Consider the following 22,715-nt stretch of genomic DNA (forward strand, 5'->3'; position numbering starts at 1 on the left):
CGGTCGACGGCGCCTATGTCTTTTCTTGAGTGGGCAGCAAAAACTTTCACGGTCAATCGTCAGCTCGAAAATTCCCACGGTCGACCGCCACGGTCGACCGTAAAAGTCTCTAGAAGTTTTCTGGGTTTCTTAGCTGGCTCGCGATCGACCGCGAGTTTTCCACGGTCGATCGCCGTATGCCTAACGACTCTTTTTGTACAGAATCTAAAAAATCTTTTTCTAGGTTTTTGTGAGATTTGGTTGGGGGTTTTTGCTGTTGTTTCTCTTCCTATATAAACCCTCAAACCCCCTTCTATCTCAGCCACCCAATGGATATTTTTAAAGAAGTTTAAAAGAGTTTTGAAAAGGGTTTTAGTTGGGTTCAAAGTCTGTTTGGTTTGTGAAGATTGTTTTACAAGTGGAGAAGATCATCTACAGTGTTTGAACTTCATTTTAATCCTCCTCTCCAACTTGATTTTCAGAGAAGAATTCCTAAACTCTATTTCTAGCTATTTATTATTTTGTTCATAATTTCTATATGCTAGATTTTAATTGAGTTTAGTTGTTTTGATTTTCTCATTGCTTACACACACAACCTTTGAGCTTAATGTATTTACATTCATAGTATAATTTGGGTTGTGGGGAGTTGTAATAACTGAGTGTGAGCTTTCATGGTGTTCTCATCTATTGTAGAGAACAAATTTATTATTTGTTACAATTGTGAGATTGTAAAGTTTTCGGTTAGCTAGAAAACCGAGTGTGAGGAGTGAACGTTGATCGGTGAGCATTGAAAACTGATGTTGTGAGTGATTGTGAACGTTGATCGATGAACGTTGATAACCAACATTATGAGGTGTAAACGTTATTCGAGTGAGCGTAGAAAACCCGGTTGTGATAGTGGATTTCTCCCCGGGAGTGGGGAACGGAGACGTAGGACAGAAGGTCCGAACTCCGTGATCATTTGCTTGTGTTTGCATTGTCTTTGGCGTACTTAATTCTTGTGTTCATATCTTATATCGCCATTGTTCTTTTGCTTATTTATATTGTCCTCTATATTGTTTCACCCTTGTGTTAGTTTATATATCCTCGCATATATTTCACTATATATCTCATTGCTAGGATATTGCTCTTTGTTCATATTGCTTATTCTTGCTTGTAACATATTGTATATCTATCTTACAAAAATAATTTATTAATTAGTTTTAATTAGCATAAAATCAGATTAGATTAGCATAAGACCCTAATCGCCCCCCTAGGGTCTAACATTAGTCGACTACTGATACATAGATATGAGATATATGATATATTTTGAGACTCACTCTATATCTATAAACTCTAATGGTTAACTTAGGGGATTTCTATAGTTAACCACACACTAAGTATGTATTAGTGTGTTCTAAATACTATGTGCGTGTATGTGTTTTGAGTGATCAAGGCTTGTATAAAATTCTAAGCATTAGTCGATCTGACATAGTCGTCTCTTAATTACCGACAACAGACTTCAAAGAAGACTCTAGCACTCGCCCTAAGGAGTTCAGACACCAATCTGCAAAAGCTATCGACTCGACTGGCTTTAAGCTTGGAGAAAAAACAAACAACTGCTCGAGTTTGAGACGTATTTTCTCAACGAAGGACGAGTCCCCTCGAGTCAGCAGTTAAGTTCACAAGTCAAAGATAGAGCTAATTCATCAAGAAGACACAAATTAAGATTGCACAACAGAAAAATAATTCTGCTCAAAAATCTCTTTATTCAGTTATGAAGAATAAGTACAAGATACATGTATACATATATAAAAAATGTTATAAAAAATGTAGAGGTATTGTTGAAAACCTTGTCAGTCATTCATGCTTGATAGTATCAATGGCAATGAAAACTCAAAAAGAGCAAATGAAAGATTCCTTGAAATCAAACTCGAAGGATTTAAGAATAATCCTTGAGGATATAAAATTAAGGATGTAGCAATGTCCAAAATTAATGTTTTTGTCTAATTAATCTGCTGTTTTGAGTTTGATATATCAAAATATCAAACTCAAAGAAGATTAAAATAAATATCAATGTTGTAAAGAGTGGTAAGAGCCTCGTCCAGCTTGAAGTTCTTTGTTATAATAACATTTCTGTAAGTATTTCTATTTAATTATGGCGTAAATTTTCTTTCTTTCTTCAATCTTTGTCTTTATTATGTAGTTTAATTCTTGCTTTTAGGCTTTATATTTGTTTGTTAGTCAAGCTATGCCTAGAGATAGAAAACGAAACTAGGCTGTACTATTTCTTTTTGAAGAAACATGCTAGGATTATGGTAACTCTTACGAGTCCTTAGCCTGAACAGAAAGCCGCTCAGACAATGTGTGTTTAGCCATAGAGTAAAGGGTCAAATTCTTTATTACCAAATATGATATGAGCGATCTAGTAAGAATTAAACTATATAAGAAAAGGTAGAGAAAGGAGAAAGATCTCATATAACCATGTCTAGAGTTATACAAGAAACATGTAAGATTAGTGCTGAACCCAAGAGATACGGGCACTTACTTCATCTTCCTAAATACTCCAATAGAGTCATTATCTAATCAAGACCTAGTATCCATGCTAAACTCGGTAATAATTATTCTATATCTAATAGCGGATATTAATACACATATTTTAAATCTTCAAAGATAGATTAAAGAAATAAAGTCATTGATTACAAATGTTATTCGAGGAAAAACCAAACTTCAGAACCACACCACCGAGGTCTCTGCTCGTATGTGGCATCAGACTAATAATTTAAATATGATGATAAAAACAGAGGGTTTAACGGACACCTTTTAACCTAAAATCTATAATCCTTCAAAAGAATAGTATTACGGCAATAAATACAAACCTTAACACAACAAGTGAAAGTACCCTAGAGGGGGGTGAATAGGGTTATTGCTAATCTTATTAGATATTAATGCCGATTAAAATTGATTAACAAATATATCCTAACAATGATGATATTCAATATGATATATGCAAGGATATATATGCAAAGAGAGAAACAACAAGAAACAATATAAACAAATAGTGGACACAAGAAACAATCCAAACACAATAATATGATCACGGAGTTCGGACTTTCCGTCCTACGTCTCCGCTCCCCACTCCCGGGGAGAACTCCACTATCGACACACCCGGTTTGGAAGCCGGAACTTCTCTACACACTCGGTTTTCTAGCTAACCGAAAACTCTACAACACACACAATTGCAATCACACTCTACACCCTCTAAGTGTTGGTCTCTAGTCCGTGTTTCCCTCAAGTGCTCGGAATTATCACCTCTCTCTAGGCTACCGACGCCACTCCTCTTGGGACAACCCCGTCTCTCACCACACACTCCTCTCGGTGTACAAGTGTATTACAATGTGATCCTCACAATTAAGGCTCAATACAAATAAATCGTTCTCTACAATAGATGAGAACACAATGTAAGCTCAATCTCACAAATCACAATCCCACAACCCACTATATGATGTATGAAATGCTACAAGCTCAAATAGGGTGTGTGTGATAAAATGAGTATAAACAAATTCTAACTCAATTAACAAACTAGCAATAATAAGAATATGAAAATCAATAATAAAATTGCTAGAAAAAGAGTTAGAAAAACTTCTCTATAAACACAAAGGAGAGGATGAAGAAGATTGAGGATGAATCCCTCAATTGACAAGTAAGCTTCCTCCTTTGTAAACAAACACCAAACCCAAACTTGAGAATAAGCAAACTTTTAAACACTTTAAAACTCTTGTTAAAAACCTCTTAGTTGATAGGAAATAGTTAATGCAAATGGGTATTTATAGGCTTGAAGAAACCAGCCCAAAAATCCAACTAAAACCCTTAAAAACATTAAAATAAACAAAGCTGGAAACTAGCCGTTACTGTGCCAACGACTATATATAAGTCGACTTATCAGGTTACACAAGTCGACTTGACAGAAGAAAAAACACATGCAGAATGACAGATTATAAGTCGACTTATAGTCGACTTACCTGTAAAACAAGTCGACTCAGCAGAGAGGAAATTGCATATTCCAAGCTAGTTCATAAGTCGACTTATCAGTCCTGATAAGTCGACTTATCAGTCCTGATAAGTCGACTTATGAACATGCACAGACACTGTGCATGTCCAAAATCTGACTTTTGAAGGCTCTTTAAAAATAGTAAACAATTTCCAAAAAATGTAAAATTTTGGGAAATGATTATAACTATGATAATGAACATGTTACAAAAAGAATTTTTTAATTTGCATTCCCCATTTGTAAAATCTCATCATTTTGCAAAATCACATAAGTATGAACATGTTAAAAACTTGATTTTGTCGAAATGACTTAAACAAAACTTTGAAACACTTTAGAAAGGATTTATAGACTTAAACAATATATGAAAATAGTATAAATAAGTCTTTAATCTTATTTTGCATAAAAACACCTATATTTACGAAAATCACAAATATATATATGTGTGTATATTTGAGCTTATAGAATTAACACACATTATATAAACCCTAAACTATTTTACCCAAGCTATGAGATCTTCAATATGCTCAACTTGGTACACATGCGGATGAAGCTTGAACTTGATCTTTAACTTGAATTGTACGTTGCTTCACTCCACAATTCCGCCAACCTCCATTAGATATGATCGTTATGGCGCAATTCCATCCATCCTCCAATACATTGTTTGTCTAGAATACCTAATAGGAAACATAAACACTAGACAAACAATATTAGGAATTATTTGTAATTATCAAAACAAGATTAGAAGATGTAGGCTCATAACATGAGACCTAACAACAAGTACGAGATCCACAAACAGAATTTGCTGCTTTACATCATGCAAATCAACTTCTTGATAATAATAATAATAATCAAATTTTAAATTGCTATTTAGATGAAGTTGAGTTTTCATTTGAAATTACAGAGTAAGATGATTCCCTAGTCATTAATACAATTCAAACTAGAGAATCTTCAATCACAAGTCCACCTCTTAAACAGCCTAATAATTCGTCTCCACTACCATTACCCATTAATTCTAATATTAGGTTTGTTGAAAACTTTGCTCCATCTTTCATTCCAAAAATTTCAAGGCCTGCTTCAGCAACAGCTTCCTCCTGGCGATACTGTGGTGATTTATCAACCCATATGCAAACAAAGATACAAACAAATGTATGAAGAAGCGACTATACATATTCCTGTTAGTATGGGAAGACTTTATTTTAACATGAATAATATCCTAATTAGGAAAAGAGTAAAGTGTGTTAATAGATGGATCCAATATATTATTGGGTTAACTCACTTCTATGAATGGAATACCCATGAGTTCATAAAATACGTAACTGCCTTGTTCAAGTATGACTGCCAATTAGGTAGAGTTATTAGTAATTAATAAAGATTAAAATAAATAAAGAAAGATAAAAAAAACCAAGACACTAGAAGAAGCTTAGGCTGCTTTAATGAATCATCTTCGTAAGGAGTTTGAGAAATTTGACCCGACTCATTGTACCCGATCCGGCCCGTTTACTTGCTTTCCATCTTCTGATTTTTTCATGGAACTAAACCCTAACAAACCCCCAAAATCACAGACAATGGAGGGAAACGAGGTCTCTTCAAATCTCTCCGCCTTCTTAAACTCCGGAATCTATCATCTCGATGGATCCAACGTCGTCTTCGTGGATCCAGTTCGGATCCTTAACGGATGCTACACCCGCTTTAGGCTCTCTGGCTCCGCTTACTATTCTCGTAGCTTCAAATCCAACATTAAAGCGCAAGCAGTCGAAGATGCGATTGATTCCTCCAATTCGAAAAAGAAAAAGAGGAAAAGAAAGAGGAATTCTTGTAGAGTTCTGAACGAAAGGGAAACTGCTGCAGAGAATCGTCATCAGGTAATTAATTTTCTATGCAATCCCCCTTTTTTTATGGGCTACATGAGGATTATGCGGAAAGATCTACTAATCAACTCCTAAGAGCTTATTTCGTTTTAATAATTTACGTGATGAGTTATATGAGCAAATTATATATCTTTTTGATGAATCTGCACTGTGAAATGAGTTATATGGGCAAATAATATATCTTTTAGATGAATCTGCACTGTGAAATTTATGGACGACAGCATGAATCTTTTGGGAAGTGATTAACAACTAATAAATGAGAGCCTGAGTATTTGAAAGCCAATTTGGTTGTACGCCGGAAAGATCAACTGTAGACTCTATATACTAAGATGTTTGACGGAGAGTATGGAGAGGATACAAGGAGGAGAGACATGATCTGCATGTGGTTTTCATCGATTAAGAAAAGGTCATGATTGAGATTCAAGGGAGATAATGTAACATCTCAACTCGGAAATATCCGAAAATCTAACAAAATTCTGACCATAATAAATACAGATATATTAACTCCCAGAATTTTAAAGTTGACAGCAGAGTCCATGCAGAATATCATCAATACGGAAAGTTAATGTGGGAACACTTAACTATTAGATAATACTACTTACTACATACACAGAGAAGCTATTACATAACAAAAGAAACATAGTCTTAATTGCATACAAAAAGGCCTGCAGAAGGAGACATTCTAGATGCTTCTTCTTTGTTGATTACAAGGTCGAGCAGGTGTCTACCTTTACAGATCAACTCCTGCATGTCAACCTACTATAATCATGTTATCCGCTTCTTAGTTCTTACGACCATGCTATTTCATACACATCATTCATCACTTTATTTCACTAACTTTAGGAATCACCCATACGTGTAACTTATGATACAAAATGAATCTGCAGTTGACAATCTCAATCGTTATCTCATGAATAGGAGCATGTATCAATATGTGTCAACAATAGGTAGACGGAACTCCCATCAGTCTGACTCCACAGATCACGTCTCCAAAGGAGCAGGTTTTAAACATCTCCAAGAAGTCAGTAAAATATCATACGGATGTCTCCGGGTGGCTCAATGATAACTCAAAGATTCATTAAGCTTTGCTTGGCCAAGACTTCGTTGTCAACAGTAACTATACAACTAGCAGTAATAGTAACAGTACCAATGGTTAGAGGTTTTGTTTTACAGTTACCTGTGAACCATGATTTCTATAAATCTTCTTCATATTTCTCATAATATTTTACTTGTATGCGTTTTTATGTAACTTGTACATCCTTAAACTATTTGGTTTATGATATAAATTTTAGAACCTGAGACAATCATTTGTATTCTTTAGTTGATCCACAAACTTTTGGATATGTAACTTCCAGCATGAGGCCATGTGTCTTATAACCTCATGGCTTTAAATTAATTTACCTTAATTTCGAATTGACCAATTTTTTCTCATGTCCTTAGTCTTGTTCCCACTTGGTCTTTTCATTGAAGTGTAGAATCATATTATTGTATCAGTTAATAACTACTTCGTACCCTATTTACTTGCCACTAAAATTTATTTCATTATATCTTTGTTAATTCGTTTAGTACTATATATATGTATGTTTAAATTATTTATATAAAGACCAGTACTTTTTTTTGGATGGACATTTTTTGTTCCCATATGGTACTGTATAAATAGGTCCTAGTGAAATATAAATTATAAATAATGCATCAAACATGCTCTTGACGTTAAAAGTAACTTTTATAAGTTAAAGTGATAGGTGTATACCTACAACTTCCATCCTTAACAAATATTTCTCTACGATGAGTTACCATATATGTAGTTCACTAAACTATAGAAGACTAAAATCCTATTCATCTCATAGTAGTTATATTCATGTACATGTGCTAAAGTAATAAAAATAAAGGTACTTAACTCCGCTCTGAATTAATTTGAAAATTGAATAACGCTTTAACCCAAAACATCAAATATTTAGGTTAAGAAGAGAATGAATTACTTATCACGTTTCTCTTCTCTAATCACACATGCTTCAGTAGTTTAGAGCTCTTCATTGATCATTCTTCCAATGCTATTTGCTTCTCCTCTAACACTATTAGCCTTCATTCTTATATTATTAATCACACTCCTCAACTAGGATTTTAATAACGCTATGTGTAAGTATTTATAACCATTGCTCAATACCTCCTCCTAAGAAAGCCCTTTTTCCCCCATCTATATAGCCACTGCTTGAAAGATACAAATTGACCAAGTTATCCGTTTGCATATTCTTTTGTATTTTACTATCATTGTTATTATCATTATTGTAGAGAAAATAGAGAAGGCAAAGGTATTTTTTAATCTAATTATAATCTCTCTTAAATAGAGAATATGAGGATATTACAAAATAGATATGAGACAAATTACATTTCATAATATCTCAATAATATCTCATAATATCTCTTAAATCTAAATACCAATAATATCTAACACTCCACCTCAAGCTGGAGCATATATTACTACATATGTCCACCTTGTTGCAAATCGAAATAAAACAGTTAGTTGCAAGAGCCTTGATTATGTTATCTTTGTCTGAAATACTTGAAGACGTTAACAATTAAAACAATGTAGTAATAGCCAGTAGAAGCCTTAGGCGGGTCAGCCAGTAAAGAGAAACCCTAAGTGTTTAAGCCAATAGAGAGAAACCCTAGGCGAGTCAGCTAGGGGGTCAGTCAGTAGAAACTCAAGACGGGGTAGTCATTAGATAGCCTAGGAAGATTAGCTAGTAGAAAGAAATCCTAGGCGGATCAGCTAGCAGAAGCAACGTTAAAATCAACTATGTACTTTTGCAATTANTAATGAACAGTACATTTGTCGTTACTGTTCATCGGTGAACAGTATCTATGATGGATAGTGCCTCCTTTTCCCTCCCTTTTGAGGTTTTTAACCAAGATTTAATAAACAAATGATATAGAAACCAAAGATATTGTCGGAGCCGCAGAAAACGATGTCGTAGCCGCCAGCGGAGTAGGAAGGCCATGCAATAACCCTCTCGATGGCCTCTAGATCTAAAAAGATGGGAGAAGTTCTCTAGGATCAATTAGACTCTGATACCATATAGAGAAAATAGATAAGGCAAATATATTTTCTAATCTAACCGACCTCTCTTAAATAGAGATTAGAAGGATATTATAAAATAGGTATGAGATAAAATCATATTCAATTACATCTCATAATATCTCAACAATATCTCACATATCTCCTAAATCTAAATACCAATAATATCTAACAATTATGTTTGGGACAGACATTGTTGGTGAATGCGGACAATGTATCCGATCCGAAAAATTTTGGACAAAGACTCTGTTGTTGTTGTTGTATGAATCTAAAATCTTTTGCCTATTTGGATATTCTTTAGTATTTGACAAACATTATTATTATCATTATGTTGCAGGGAGTTAGGCCATTGTTGTTGAATGCACACAATGCACTACTTGAAGTTACAGATCTCTTGAGATTTCTTCCTAATATTATGAAGGGCGAGGAAGATTCATTTTGTGATATGAGAGGAGAAGAACAAAATTTTATGGACCTTGCTAGCCATTCACAGTCTTCCCATTATGAGATATGTCTTTGTTCTGGCTCGAGAGATACAAAGGAAGAAGGAGAAGGTCAGATACTTTTTACCTTTGCTGTTAGATTACATTAAATACCAAGAAATTAGTTCTTCAAAAGTAGATTTGGTACATCATCAAAATGACTTTTGATGGCACAGAAGGTCAGGTGTATTAGCTGCACCTTTAGGTTATTGATTTCATGACTTTATCAAATGTCTTTTATGTGTTTGAACCTAAATCGATGAATTTATCAATTAATTTCCTACCTTCTTTGTTTGATGTATGTATACGTGCGTGTGTGCTGTGCGCAGGCGAGTGTGTGTTGAGTGAGTGTGCGCACATGCGTGCATGGCTGTTGAATCTCCATATCTTTGTAAGATGTTCATTCAAGATCTGAGGTAGGCTCTCTCTGTATATTCTCGTGGGAATGTAAAAAAATTAAGGATAAACTACAGGAGTGAGAAAGTTAGTCAGATTGAGAGTGAAAGTTCTAGCATGCTAGACCTGTATTCCATCTATAATATGATTAAGGACCAAACCACTAAGAAGGGCATATTGTTGCCTTATTTTAAGTGAATGTTTGAAATAGTGGTTGTAATATAAGCAGTCTGCAAGTTTGGATGAGTTTTCTATTATTGGATTTAGGTTCCAATAAGATAATAAATTCAAAAGAGTATTTCGTGATTTATTGTGGTTTTGAGTTTAATGCTTGATTTATGTACTCTTAAATATTTATTTGGTCTTACTAAATTCACCCGGCACCCAAGATGTTTCATTGGTTTAAAATGTTGAAATTCTAAAGGTTCTTAACAGTTTATATTCTTCAAGTAGACAGTTAGATTCCTCAGTTTTCATGCATTGTGCTTCTCCAACCCTTATTGCTGCCAATAGGTGTTTCAACTTGAAGGAAAGTGCAAGAAGCAATCAGTCAACTCTCCTTTTGCAATACAAAACTCCTTAATCAAGTCTTTTCTTTTCTTATTTGTGCATGGTGCTTTATATGCAGCACACATATACATTATATTGGTATCTAACATGCACCTACGTGTATCTGTATACTTGGCATTACACGTGAGTTCATCTAATTCAGTTATCAGCAATACAGGAAATATTTTCTTTTTTTTCCCCACTGCCTTCCTCTCATTTGAAATGAATGTCGGACATGCATAAAGTTAAAGCCAGAACAGCTGGAAGTATTCTTGTAGCTTGTTGGAACACAAGATTTACTTTTCATTTGGATGGTATCAGTTCTGGACAGTACTTATGGAATGCATACTGTTCAAGTTCGATTTAATTTTCTTGTAGCATGTTTTGGTGAAGTTTTGACCTATTGAAAGCCTGAATCCTTGATGTTAATCTATTCATTGTTTGATTATTCAACAGGTTCATTGCATGACTACGGAAGAACTGTTCCGTTATTTTCTAACTTAATCAGTAATCATTTAACTGATGAAATCGAGTGTGAATTCCTCAGCAGGCGGTACATTGTACCCTGCAGAAGCTGCTTTTACACGGTAAGTTGCTTAATGTGCACCAGCTCACTATATGAGTATATTTCTAGGACGGCTAGTTACTGTATTTTTCAAACTCAATTCATAGTTTCTCTCTTTGTCTTCTGCCATTGCTTCTTACTATAACTTCCATGGACAAAAGGATATTGAGTGTTATTTTGTTTATTGTTTAACATGGAGTGTCTTACGACTCTTACCTTAATTTTCATCCATGCTGGCCTCCTTGATGTGTTGACATGGAAAGTCTGACTTGAGGCAAGTTCGTGACCTCATTCCAGGTAACTATATTCTCAGCCCTGTAATGTTCATTAAGAAGATCTATATGAGTTTTTATATTGCACTAAACACTAAATTGATAGCTGACGTGCTAAGTGGACAGTTTTTTTTTTTCATTTTCACTTCTAATGCTGGATTGTTGTCAAAACTTTTCTGCAGCTCAATCAGATCTTGGCTTTAACCTTATTGTCATTGACCCACCATGGGAGAATGGAAGCGTTCATCAAAAAGCAATGTATATAATTAACTCATAAGCTGATAATCATTATCTTTTACTCCAAATGTGCACTTTATGATAATTCCTAATTCCTAATTCCTAAAGCATGACTTGCATAATCTTCTTAAATTCTATCATCACTTCTATTTAAATAACAAATAAAGAAAAAAAATTGTACAAAGACGTGAGAACTTTAAAACCCTATTTTTTTTTTTGTATCATTAAGATTTGCTGACTAGTTTGTGGTTTTTATACTTTCAATCTTAAAACCACTTCTTGAAATCAATCTCGATTCTTTGATGGGGTCTTGTATATATAAACATCTTAATGAATAAATGGATCTAATCTCTTACTTATTCCCTCAAACTAAGCCATCACAAGAAACTATCTAAAAAAGAGATTCTAATATGGAGGTAACCTGGTAATCACAATTTTTTTATTAACCCTGTGCTGGGAGAGGAGTGCGTCGGGATGAAAAGGAGATTATGGTCAACTGAAAACACTACAGCTCGTTTATGTGTAAAGAGAGCCCACCTGTGTAGAATTCTTGTGTTTTAAAACTTTTGTAAGATAACTTAAGATTATCACTATTATAGCATAAAACCACTCAAAAACAGTACAGTATGAACACAATAATACCACAGACATGCTATTATATATCATTTTCTGAACATATGGCTTTCTAATGTGTTTAACAAACATTTTTTTGTAGGTACCCCACTTTACCTAACCGTTATTTTCTGTACCTTCCTGTTAAAGAACTTGCCCATTCAGAAGGAGCCCTAGTGGCTTTATGGATGACTAACAGGGAAAAGCATCGCATCTTTGTTGAGAAAGAACTCTTTCCTGCTTGGGGAGTCGCACATGTTACTGTCTTGTACTGGCTGAAGGTAAACATCTCGTGGTTGGTTCCGCAGCCTCCTTTAATATGCATGGATTCTTGCTATTAATACTTCCATATAATAATAATTCAGAAGTTTGATTAGAATTGAAAACACGTCACAGGTAAAACCAGATGGGTCCCTAATTGGAGAACTGGACTTGTTTCATCATAGACCATATGAAAGTCTTCTTGTTGGGTATGTTAATACAAAGGTGAGCTTTTTGGCATATACATAACCGATGTTCTTACAAATATATTTGTTGGAAGTTTAGTTTTAGATTTCATCATCTGTTAATTTGTGTTTCTTACTCAGACTGCTGATTTGGAAGACCCACCACCCGCGTTTAGATATCTGCAGAACAATCAAGTCTTCATTAGCATCCCTGGTGCTTATTCAAGGAAGCCTCCGTTGGGAAGTATCCATGCCTAGACTGTTATTTACTAAGTTATAAGTTAATGTAGAACATAATTGAACCCCTTTTTGAATTAAATCACATTTAAAATCTCTGCTTTTTCCTGTCTTTACGTTAGATGATAAAATTAACTCTAGAAGTCTGACAAATGAATTTTCTACAGAATATCAAACTCTCCAAAATTTCTGTTTGACAGTAAGTTGAATGAAAAACTGCATCTGGAGCCCTGGTTCCACTTTCTCCCCAAAATCCTCTAGAGAAGAGAAATTTTCTGACATGAGATTTTTTCTAGCCAATTCCAAGCACCTTCCCCAGCATGGTTCCTCAAAGTGATCAAAAAATTTTGGAAGAGGATTTTGGGTCCGGTCTACATTTTCCATGGATTTTCAGAATTTCATTGGTCATTGTTTGTTTGCATGAAATTCTCAAGATTCTATGGAAAATGTGGGTCCTACATTAATTTTGTCAGCCTGGAAAGTCTCTCTCTCTCTCTCTCTGATTTTTTTTTTGAAGGAAAGATTGTTGGAGAAAATGATTGGAATTTGCTGTCACATCATTCCAGGTCAGAAAACATGAGAGTTTAATGAAAGGTGATTTTGTCAGATATCTGAACTCTTTCACAGTCCAACAGTGCCTTGAGAATTACAGAGTGCAAAACAGTTTTTCTTACAAATGTCCAGCAATTTTTTTTTCTTTTAAGAGGAATATTAGCTATTCTTATCACTTGGAATATTCACACGATAGGTTTTAGTGTGATTTTCTTATGACATTTTAGCAATGTTACAGTGTTTTATATGTTTTTATTTTTCTCGATACTGTCACTTCCATGTTACATATATCAATGGTTCCATCCTTGACAATCTCAAGAATTAATAGGGGATCACATTCCCGGCCCCAAGCCTGCAAAGTGTCTCGAGCTTTTTGCTAGAGAACTGGTAGCTGGATGGACTTCTTGGGGGAATGAACCACTTCGGTTTCAAGATGCAAAATACTTCACAGAAAAGTAATTGATAATGGTGCCACATGATCATTTCATCTCGTATTATGACTCAATCATGTGAATTATGCTGGGGAATTAGCATCAATGTCATTTGTATCCATGTAAGTTTTTTGCGGACTTCTCTCGGTTGCAAATTGTTTGAAATCTACGCAGTGCCACAAACTCATATTTTCATCTGCCTCAGATGGATATTCCATAACCAAAATGGAGCTTTGGCCGATATAGAGGAGATTTTGCTATTTTGGGAAGTTTCAAGTTTTTGGGAGTATGTCAAGATTGCATCATGATTGATTTGGTCAATCCTGTGAAGCCAAATGAGGTCTGGTCTGAAATAAATGTTGGTGTCAATGGGGTTGGTGGGGGTGGGGATGTTGGTAGATATCATTTATAAGAGGTATTCATGCAATATCTTCACACAAGCTTCAAATGAGTTTTATTGTGCATGTGGTTATATGCAGTTGTAATCAGATCAAACTTCGAACATCTGAGGAACGTTATTACTTATCACTCGGAAACTGTCGGTATATCTCATTAGCACTTCTCTCATGCGAAATCTCAAGTGATAATCCAACTTAAATTAGTTTGCAAAGATGAGCTGATTTTTCTCTGAAGATGTTTAAGTTTATTATTTGATTTAGAATTTAGTTTTCCAAATAACCAACAGGTCATTGTAGTATAATGGTGAGTATTCCCGGTGTCACGCAGAGCATTCCAATAGGTGTCACGCGGAGCATTCCTCAATAGGAGTCTATCTCAGTGATTCTTAATTAATTTATCTTTAATAGAAGCAACCTCTAAATTTCAAGGAATACATATGTCTACTTGCCCATCGTAGTATTGGTCCATCGAAGTATTGTCATCTTGACTATATCTTGTTTTTTGCACTGGTTCTCAATTGTCTGAAATTTCCATCAAGAAAATTATGGGTACTCTTATAATTATAGGTATATCTTATATAATTTGGATAAAGAATGCCTCTCTTAGTGTTTACCTACTTCAATTTCACCATCTTAACTTTGAACAAATATACTCTTCCCTTGTTCTCACTTGTTGTACATCTGTTATCCCATCATAATATTATCATTGGTGTTAGACTCATTATTTTTGTCACATGTTTATTTACTATTTTCCAACATTTTAATCCATAAAATATTGTCAGTTTTATAATTGTTCCTCTACAAATTTTCTTCTAATTTCAGATGGTGAAGCTTAGAGCTGGAATATATATATCTTCCATTTTGTTGATCAAGAATGACTATTTTTTCTTTAAATTGTTGAAGAGCATGTCAGATATTCTACTCTTAAAACATTATATTCAATTGCCAATTAACCAATCAGCATATTGAGAAAAAAAATTGTTGTAAACCAGAACCTAAATCCATTAGTCCAATAAAAATCGTTAAGAAAACATTAGTTGACAGTTACTTAAAATAAGACTTAAATTATGTTTAGCCAGGGAAACGTGAAAGATGCGGCCCTGAGCGTCTGCACGCTCCCACGTGCTTTGTCCGTACCAGTAAATTCTGAAGCACCCACAAGTCCGCTGGTGACCAATCTTACGTCACTCTTCCAACGTGCACTGTAACAGGATCACACGCCGGTCCCGTGCTCCGTCCTATCCAAAAGAGAGAAAAATACAAAAAAAGAAAAAAGAAAAAAAAAGAATATATTTATTTGAGATCTAACAGGATGGTAGGTAGAGTTGAAAAATAATATAGGCACACCCTTAGACACACCACCAACCACACCCCCTCTCTATCTACAGTGCAGGGGGCCCCACATCAGATTTTTTAAAAAAATCTGATGTGGGGCCCCCTGCACTGTAGATAGAGAGGGGGTGTGGTTGGTGGTGTGACTGAGGGTGTGCCTGTAGCGCCTCTCGGTAGAGTTACATCGTACTAACCTTTGAGTATGCGTACTAACAGAACGGTCAGTGTGCGAGCAGTTAGGTCTGAGCCTTGCAATGAATTTGGTATGGAGCAAAAGTATTTCGCTCTTAGTGTGTGGCTCAGATTGATCGCTTGCATACAGTGGGTTTTAATATATTTCGCAGTCTTCAAGAGTCCAATATTCGAATATTTTACTGTTCTTGAAAGCCTAAAGACTACTTGAGAGTTTCCTGGTAAAAGATATAGATTATGTAAATCATATGTACAAGTTTTGGTTTGATTATCTAAACTTTTTATTTAAATTTAGTCCTAGAAAAGTGTAGACAAAAAGGAGTGAGATAGAATGCGTAGAGGTATGGGGAGCGAATTGTCACAAAAGTAAAAAGTTAAAATAAGAGGGGAGAAAGAGAAACAGAGGAAACTATTAAAGAGAAAACAAAGAGAAAACAAAAAGAAGATAACGAGAATTGAAAACACAAAAAGAGAAGGAAGTAGGAAGAAAAGAAAAATCAACAAAATAAAATCAAGAAGAGAGATACCGTGTGAGAGAAAAATCAAATCAACAGAGATTGAGAAAAAAAATAACTAGAGAAGTTAGGAATCTAGAATTGAACCCATTAATTTTAATTAGAATTTGTGGATACTTTAAACCACTTAAAGAGCATAATCTATCAAATTATCATCTAAGTAAAAGTTTCTATTCATGAAAGAATAAGCAATTAGATAATAATCCTAGAAATAAATAAGCAAGATCTAGCAAATCACTAAAGACAAACATATATTACAAACTCTTTTTCTACCAATTAGTTCTCTAGTAGTTTATTCTATACATGATCATTTTAACCATAAATAAAGAAATCCATAAATCATAAAAAATTAAATTAGTTTCATACAATCTTACATTTCTTACAATAATTAGTTATTCATTTTACAAAAAAGAGGAAATAAAATCTACACTAATAAGCATAAAAGAACGAGAAATAAATCTAACTACATGCAATAAAAGGAAAAAAAAAGAAAATCAAAGAATGAAAGAGCAATGAAATAAATCTAGAATAAAAGAGCAAGAAAATAAATTTACTCTACAAAGCATGAAGAAAAATTACACTACAAGCGTGAAAATAAATCTATTTCTACCAAATATAAATAAAAACAAGAAAATAAAATCCTAATTCACTTTTGCAGGAATCACAGTTGTATTCAGTAAATGTAAATTAATATAAAAACACTTTATTTGCAGATATTTTTTTCAAAATAAAAGAAACAATGAGGGTATATAAAAGTGTAATAAAACATGATAATCAAATACACTCACACCTAAACTTATACTAGTCCTCTAACAAAAAAAAACTAAAGTAAAAAAGAAGAAAAAAAAATCCTAATTCACTTTTGTAGGAATCACAGTTGTATTTAGCACATACATCAACCCTTTAAACCTTTAGGTTATCCTAGAGGACGAGTTGTAGTCTCATGAGAATTTGTAGAGAATATATCCATAAAATTCGACCAACTTGCCAAATTGAAGAAGTCAATATATCCATAAAATATGATAATTATATATTGAGTTCTTAACGATGATTGGCTGTAAACATGATTTGTCGACCCTTAACGATGGATGTAATAAAAGGAGTGTTAGGGTCTGTGGAGTCAACTTGTAAATTTGCATAAAATAATCTTACCAAATGTGGATAATATGGGAGAGGATGACTACTATCAAGCAAATTAAACAAGTGAGAAGCTTTGAAATATGTACTAAGATCAAAATGATTACAGTCCCCAAAATTTACGAATCTCCCCGGAAAAATTTCAGTTGGCATAATGAACGGTACTTCCTAAGAAGGGCGGGACTCCGCAAATACTATTCATAAAACTAAAAGTTTTCAACGGGGGGAGGAGATGGAGCTCGAGGGGCTCGAGAAGGGGGATTGAGAGCTTGTGAGGAAGAGGGTCTTCCTCTACAAGACCTTGGACATTTAAGGTTACCCCTTTGCATTATGATTTGATAAAAATAAAGAAAACGCAACCCCTAGAACTGAAACCCTAAAAATGATAGAAACCCTAATATAGAAAGCTCAAGAAATTGACAAAGGTGGAGAGAGAAGGATTATACCAACAGATGGGATCTCAGAGCTCGAAGGTCGACTGGAACTGGATGAACGACAGAAGGAAATGATGGAGAGGAAAATCACCAGTCGACTCGGTTAGGGAATGATCGGTTTTGAATTTGGGGAAGAACATATAAGGTTTAGGGTATAGGGAGTAATCGACGGCCAGGATAATCTCATAAGCAAAACGAGCGGCTAGGATTACAAGTGAAGCGGGTCGGGTATAGAACTAACAAACAAAATCCATAGAAGAAAATAAACTCAATCAGCAGATGAACTCATCGGTCGACTTGTCAGTCGACTGATATGCTTAAAATCAGTTTTTCAAATGGATTTTGATTTTTAATCTTTTAAATATATGTATATATATATAAGATTGAAACCACTCATTTAATTAATGAGTAAACGTATCTCAAACGACAAATTTCACAAAAATAAAATTTTCTTATATAAAAAAATATAATTGTATAAAAATTTTCACAAAAATCATTTTAAATGCATCCTATAAACAAAAACTCATAGAACAAAAAAAATTAAAGAAAATTAATTTTGTTTTGGCACCTAAGAAATTTTGGTGCTGAAAAGTTTTGGGACATGACTCTCATCATTTAAGTTCAAAGCCCTTGGGTTATGAACCCATTTGGACGTATTTTGTGCACCGATACGGTCAAAACAAAAATTGTACACATGACTTTTACGATTGTAATATGTGCAATGTAAAGTTTGAAATGATTTGTGTTGATCAAAATGTTGTGCACGTGACTCATTTGCAAAAATAGATTTTTCTTTAAAATTATTTTGCAAACAGGAAGTTCTTCTCAAATCGAGACAAAACTTGGTCAAATGACCAAAACGACCATAAAATTTACACTTATACACATGGGCGTGTTTATGATGATCATTGTGTGTGTGTACATATGTATGTGAAGAAGAAGTTTGATGTAGGCGTCAAAAATTGCCTATAGGTCCCCGCACACAGCTCGAGATGGAGAGGAGATGATGAACATCGCTATTCAAGTCACAAAAGCTCATTTGACGGTGACGAATGCATGAAGTGAGTTGACGGACCATGCGAAGCAACAGAATTTCAGAATAATCGAAACACAAATGAATCAGGAGTTGCACATTGCTTACGAAAGACGAAGCGCCCATCATGTCCCATTTACTCCACACATGATTCAATCATGAGATCTTGTAGATCTCCTCGTTTGCTTTCCGACACATTCTGGATCGCATGATTTCGAGTTCAGATGATGAAAATATAGCTGAAACGGACGAAGCACGCGAGACCAAGCCCTGAACCAAACCGAGACACCACATGGTGTCTCTACCAAGCCAAGACACCCATGAGTGTCTCGGCTTGGCCGAACAGTGTCTCGGCCAAGTCGAGACACCCATGAGTATCTCCACCAAGACACTCACAAGTGTCTCGCCCACGCCGAGACACCCGCGGGTGTCTGCAACTCGAAAAAGCTGTTTTTGGCTTTTTTTCGACCGTTAACCGTCTGGATTTGCTCTAACTGATAAAATATCATCCATGAACGTGGTTAACTGGTTACAACTGAGGATAAGAGGGAATCAGCCGTTCTTATCCGAAAACAGAGGTCCCGAAGCCTATAAATATAGCCCCAGGGCCTTCATTTTTAAGATCTAGATTCTCGAGCATTGGCGAAGCCCTACCGAACTAAGGACTGAAGAGCCACAAATTTTAGAGAGGAGGAGGAGATATCGGCGAATTTTTCGGTATAAAGAAGAGGAGTTTGTTAGATCTGTAGCCTGGTTCTTTTCCTTGAGATCGCCCCGTTACGGTTATCTAGAGAAGAGTGATTATCTCGCTATTGCTGAGATAATTTCTTCGGCTTCTTGATTCCTTCACGAATCGACGAAGCTCCGGATCTGATCTGATCGTTTGGTGGTCCACGGATATTAACGTCCCCGTCACAGGCAAAGATCCCACGCAAGCAGCGGGCGATAAACACCTGTTATGTTTGTTTGAAGGAAATTATAATTTTAATTTCATTGTATAAAGATCTTATAAAAAGACCGATCTTTTTTGAACTTGTTGTAATGACTGAAGTTGTAATAAGTTATACAATAAAAATTCAATTTCCCATCCAATTAAGCCGGCGACCACAGTGGGAGCTAACAGCCTCGCTGCCGAGGCTGTCGTGCCGCAGCTAACGATCAAGATCCTGGTGGCTGAAGAGGTCGAATACGAGTTTGACCAACAGAAGTTTGAGGAGTATGTCTCCTCCTCCTCCAGATCTGCCTCTTCTCACAAGTACAGGAAGGTCTCCTCCTCCAGGAAGATCCACTGGTCTTCAGATCTGAAGACCCAAGAAGACAATCTCCCCACTACCGCTGCTGTATTTACACCTCACAATAATCCACCGGTGTCCAATGAAGCCGGATCTGCAGATTTGAACTCCTCCTCGATCAAGAAGTCGACTGCTAAAGGCGTGCCAACTTTATCAAAGAGAGCACGTCAAAGGCAACGCAAATGCCTCGCACGCCAATTCACCAAGGATTTGGATCAGGTGGACAGACTCCGTTACCAAGCGGATTTGGAGTTCATAAAGCGCCAAATGGCTAAGCTATCGCCACAACAAGCATCGGGATCCTCCTCCCAACCTCCAATTAACAAATGGGTTCGGGTCAAACGAACCTGTTCTACTCTCGAGGAGCACATCCAGAAGCGTCGCGTACTTCTTACGCATGCCCAGATCCTTGTGCGAAAGCAAGAGAATTGTAGCAGGAAAAGATGGTCAAGAAATCACCAAGATCTAAGCAGGTTTGGGTACCGAAGGCCAAAATAGCGCCTCTACCCAAGAGACACCAGTCGTGTCTTTCACTCGATTCCAGATCCAAGGCTGCTCGCCGGCCTTCATTAACTCTAGATTCCACTTCTATTGCTCCCATACCTCCGGTGAAGCCCTACGATAGCGTGAATCTCTCCAAATCTAGAATTCTATTGAAGGATCGCCTGGGTCCTCTACATGAAGATCGAGGCAAAACTCCTATTAAAGAGCGCTTGGGCCTAGTGAAGGAACCCCGAGCAACTCAACGAGCTGGGGGTCGCACGCGCCCTCATGACAATATGAAGCCTTCTCATAAGGAGAAAATTCCAGCAACTGACCGCATCGAACTGCGAGTCGAAGTCCAAGAGCCTGTTAGGGTCCTGTGCTCTCGAGAGCGTGGCTCTAAACGCGTGACTCTTCAGAATGCCAATAAGGCAGCAAGTCCTCAAAAGGAAACGTGTTCGTCAGACGAAAACGTTATACCTAAGAAGTCATGCCAACACATAATAAATTGCTCCGGTCATCATGCCGATGAGTTATACTATCGGACTGGGGGTACGAACAAGTCTCGGAAGAGAAGTACCCGAGGAACGGACTCTCACTATTCGTACACCAATATTATTAGGGCAGTATTATCAGCATGTAGCTACCCCAAGACCGCTCCGCAGAGGGCCTCAGTATTCGAGAGGATTTCCACTGAAACATCGAATACTAAGCCAAGGCGTCTCCACAAGAGAAGGTCAGTCGTTCAAAAGGACGAACTCCCAGAGGTAACCATCAACATGGTCGATAAGGGAAAGTCTGTGAGGGGTACAAATGGCTCGAATCCCGATTTCACTCCAAGAAGAGAAGTCAGTTTGGGAATCACCCAACGAATATCTCGGCTCCAGCTAGAAGCCGTCGGACATAGCAATTGCCCAAAAATCTACGAAGGAATCCATTCCGATGACGAACTCTCGGACTCTTGTTCTGTAATTGCCTCCGACGACACAATGTCTAGCGAGGGGCAAGCTCGGGAAGTGTTTATGATCAACACTGAACAAATGACCAAAATCATCAAAGACACTTTAGCTAAGCAAAAAGAGAACTTTAAGTTCGAATTGGAAACGGCCATGATACAGATGAAGGAAGAGCATGACCAACAAATTCGGGCTCTGTCCAATCAATTCAGTGAATCCAGTCATCGTAACGATGCTAACCGAGCAAATAGCAATTCAGATGTGGATGAACACATTAATGCTGACAACCCTCTCGTTAACCAGAACACTAGGGGTGGCCCCACTGAAGACAACAACACTGGGGGTGGTCCCACCGAAGATGATAATGCCAGGGGTGGATGCATTGTTTCTCTCATAAATCATCCAAAGCATGATACAGATGAGGACGAAAAGATGAAAGACCTCAAGAGCAAAATTAACGCTCTAATGTCTGCTCGAGAGGTGAAAAGGACCGGCATGCTGTGTCTTTACCCGAGAGAGTGGGAGTCGATCCCGTATTTGGCCAAGTTCAACTTGATCAACTTCACGCCGTTCGACGGGAAAGCTCCCCTACTCAACATCTAATCTATTTCAAGTCCCACTTAGGTATGATCTCCGGTAATGAAGCCTTGATGGTTCGCTCATTCGTTGACACCTTCGTGGGCCTGCCTTCGATTGGTACCGCCGTTTCAAGTCTGGAAGTATCAACAGCTAGGACGATATGGAGAGCTCATTCCTCGATAATTTCTTGGACGACGACGCCAAGATATCCATCAGGACACTCTTTGAGGAGAAACAGGATGACGAAGAGACGGTCGATGAATTCATCAAATGTTTCCGGAATAAGGCGATGAATTGCCGAGATCCGATCACGGAGGACTTCATCCTCCAAACATGTCATAACAACTTATCTATTGAGATATTGGAAGTTATAGGAGTAGCATCGTCCAACACCTGGAAAGAGTTGAAGATGCGCGGAGAGCAGGCCGAACGCTTCCTCAGAAGGAAGAAAGCTGAAAGAAGCCAACTGACGGCTAACCCTCTGAATTCAAGCTTCGTCTCCCGTGGTAAGGGGAAGGCACCTGCAGTAGTTATTAACGTTAATCAGACGTCATAACAACAACCCCAGAGACAGCGAAATGTTTCGGATCCGAGACTCCAAAAAGTGTACTCCTTCAAAGATGAAGATGTTC

The 22,715-nt window shown here is 36.5% G+C and overlaps 1 protein-coding gene across 1 annotated transcript; it reads left to right on the forward strand.

Annotated features, from left to right (window-relative positions):
* On the forward strand, positions 5,534-14,299 carry LOC109834354 (methyltransferase-like protein 2). The gene is made up of 10 exons (XM_020402361.1): positions 5,534-5,871; positions 9,291-9,507; positions 10,837-10,967; positions 11,209-11,242; positions 11,400-11,475; positions 12,170-12,347; positions 12,463-12,552; positions 12,654-12,756; positions 13,621-13,854; positions 13,938-14,299. The coding sequence occupies exons 1-9, from the start codon at positions 5,536-5,538 to the stop codon at positions 13,758-13,760; spliced, it is 1,305 nt and encodes a 434-aa protein (XP_020257950.1). The 5' UTR covers positions 5,534-5,535; the 3' UTR covers positions 13,761-13,854; positions 13,938-14,299.

The sequence above is a fragment of the Asparagus officinalis genome, chromosome 3 (assembly GCF_001876935.1).
Source record: "Asparagus officinalis chromosome 3, Aspof.V1, whole genome shotgun sequence".
Lineage (NCBI taxonomy): Eukaryota > Viridiplantae > Streptophyta > Magnoliopsida > Asparagales > Asparagaceae > Asparagus > Asparagus officinalis.

What these genes read in the sequence shown, in the direction of transcription:
- LOC109834354 (XM_020402361.1), top strand. Translation starts at nt 5,536, where the DNA reads ATGGAACTAAACCCTAACAAACCCCCAAAATCACAGACAATGGAGGGA. An exon ending in TACAAAGGAAGAAGGAGAAG is followed by an intron (nt 9,508 to 10,836) that starts GTCAGATACTTT and finishes ATTATTCAACAG; the next exon opens with GTTCATTGCATGACTACGGA. An exon ending in GCAGAAGCTGCTTTTACACG is followed by an intron (nt 10,968 to 11,208) that starts GTAAGTTGCTTA and finishes TGACATGGAAAG; the next exon opens with TCTGACTTGAGGCAAGTTCG.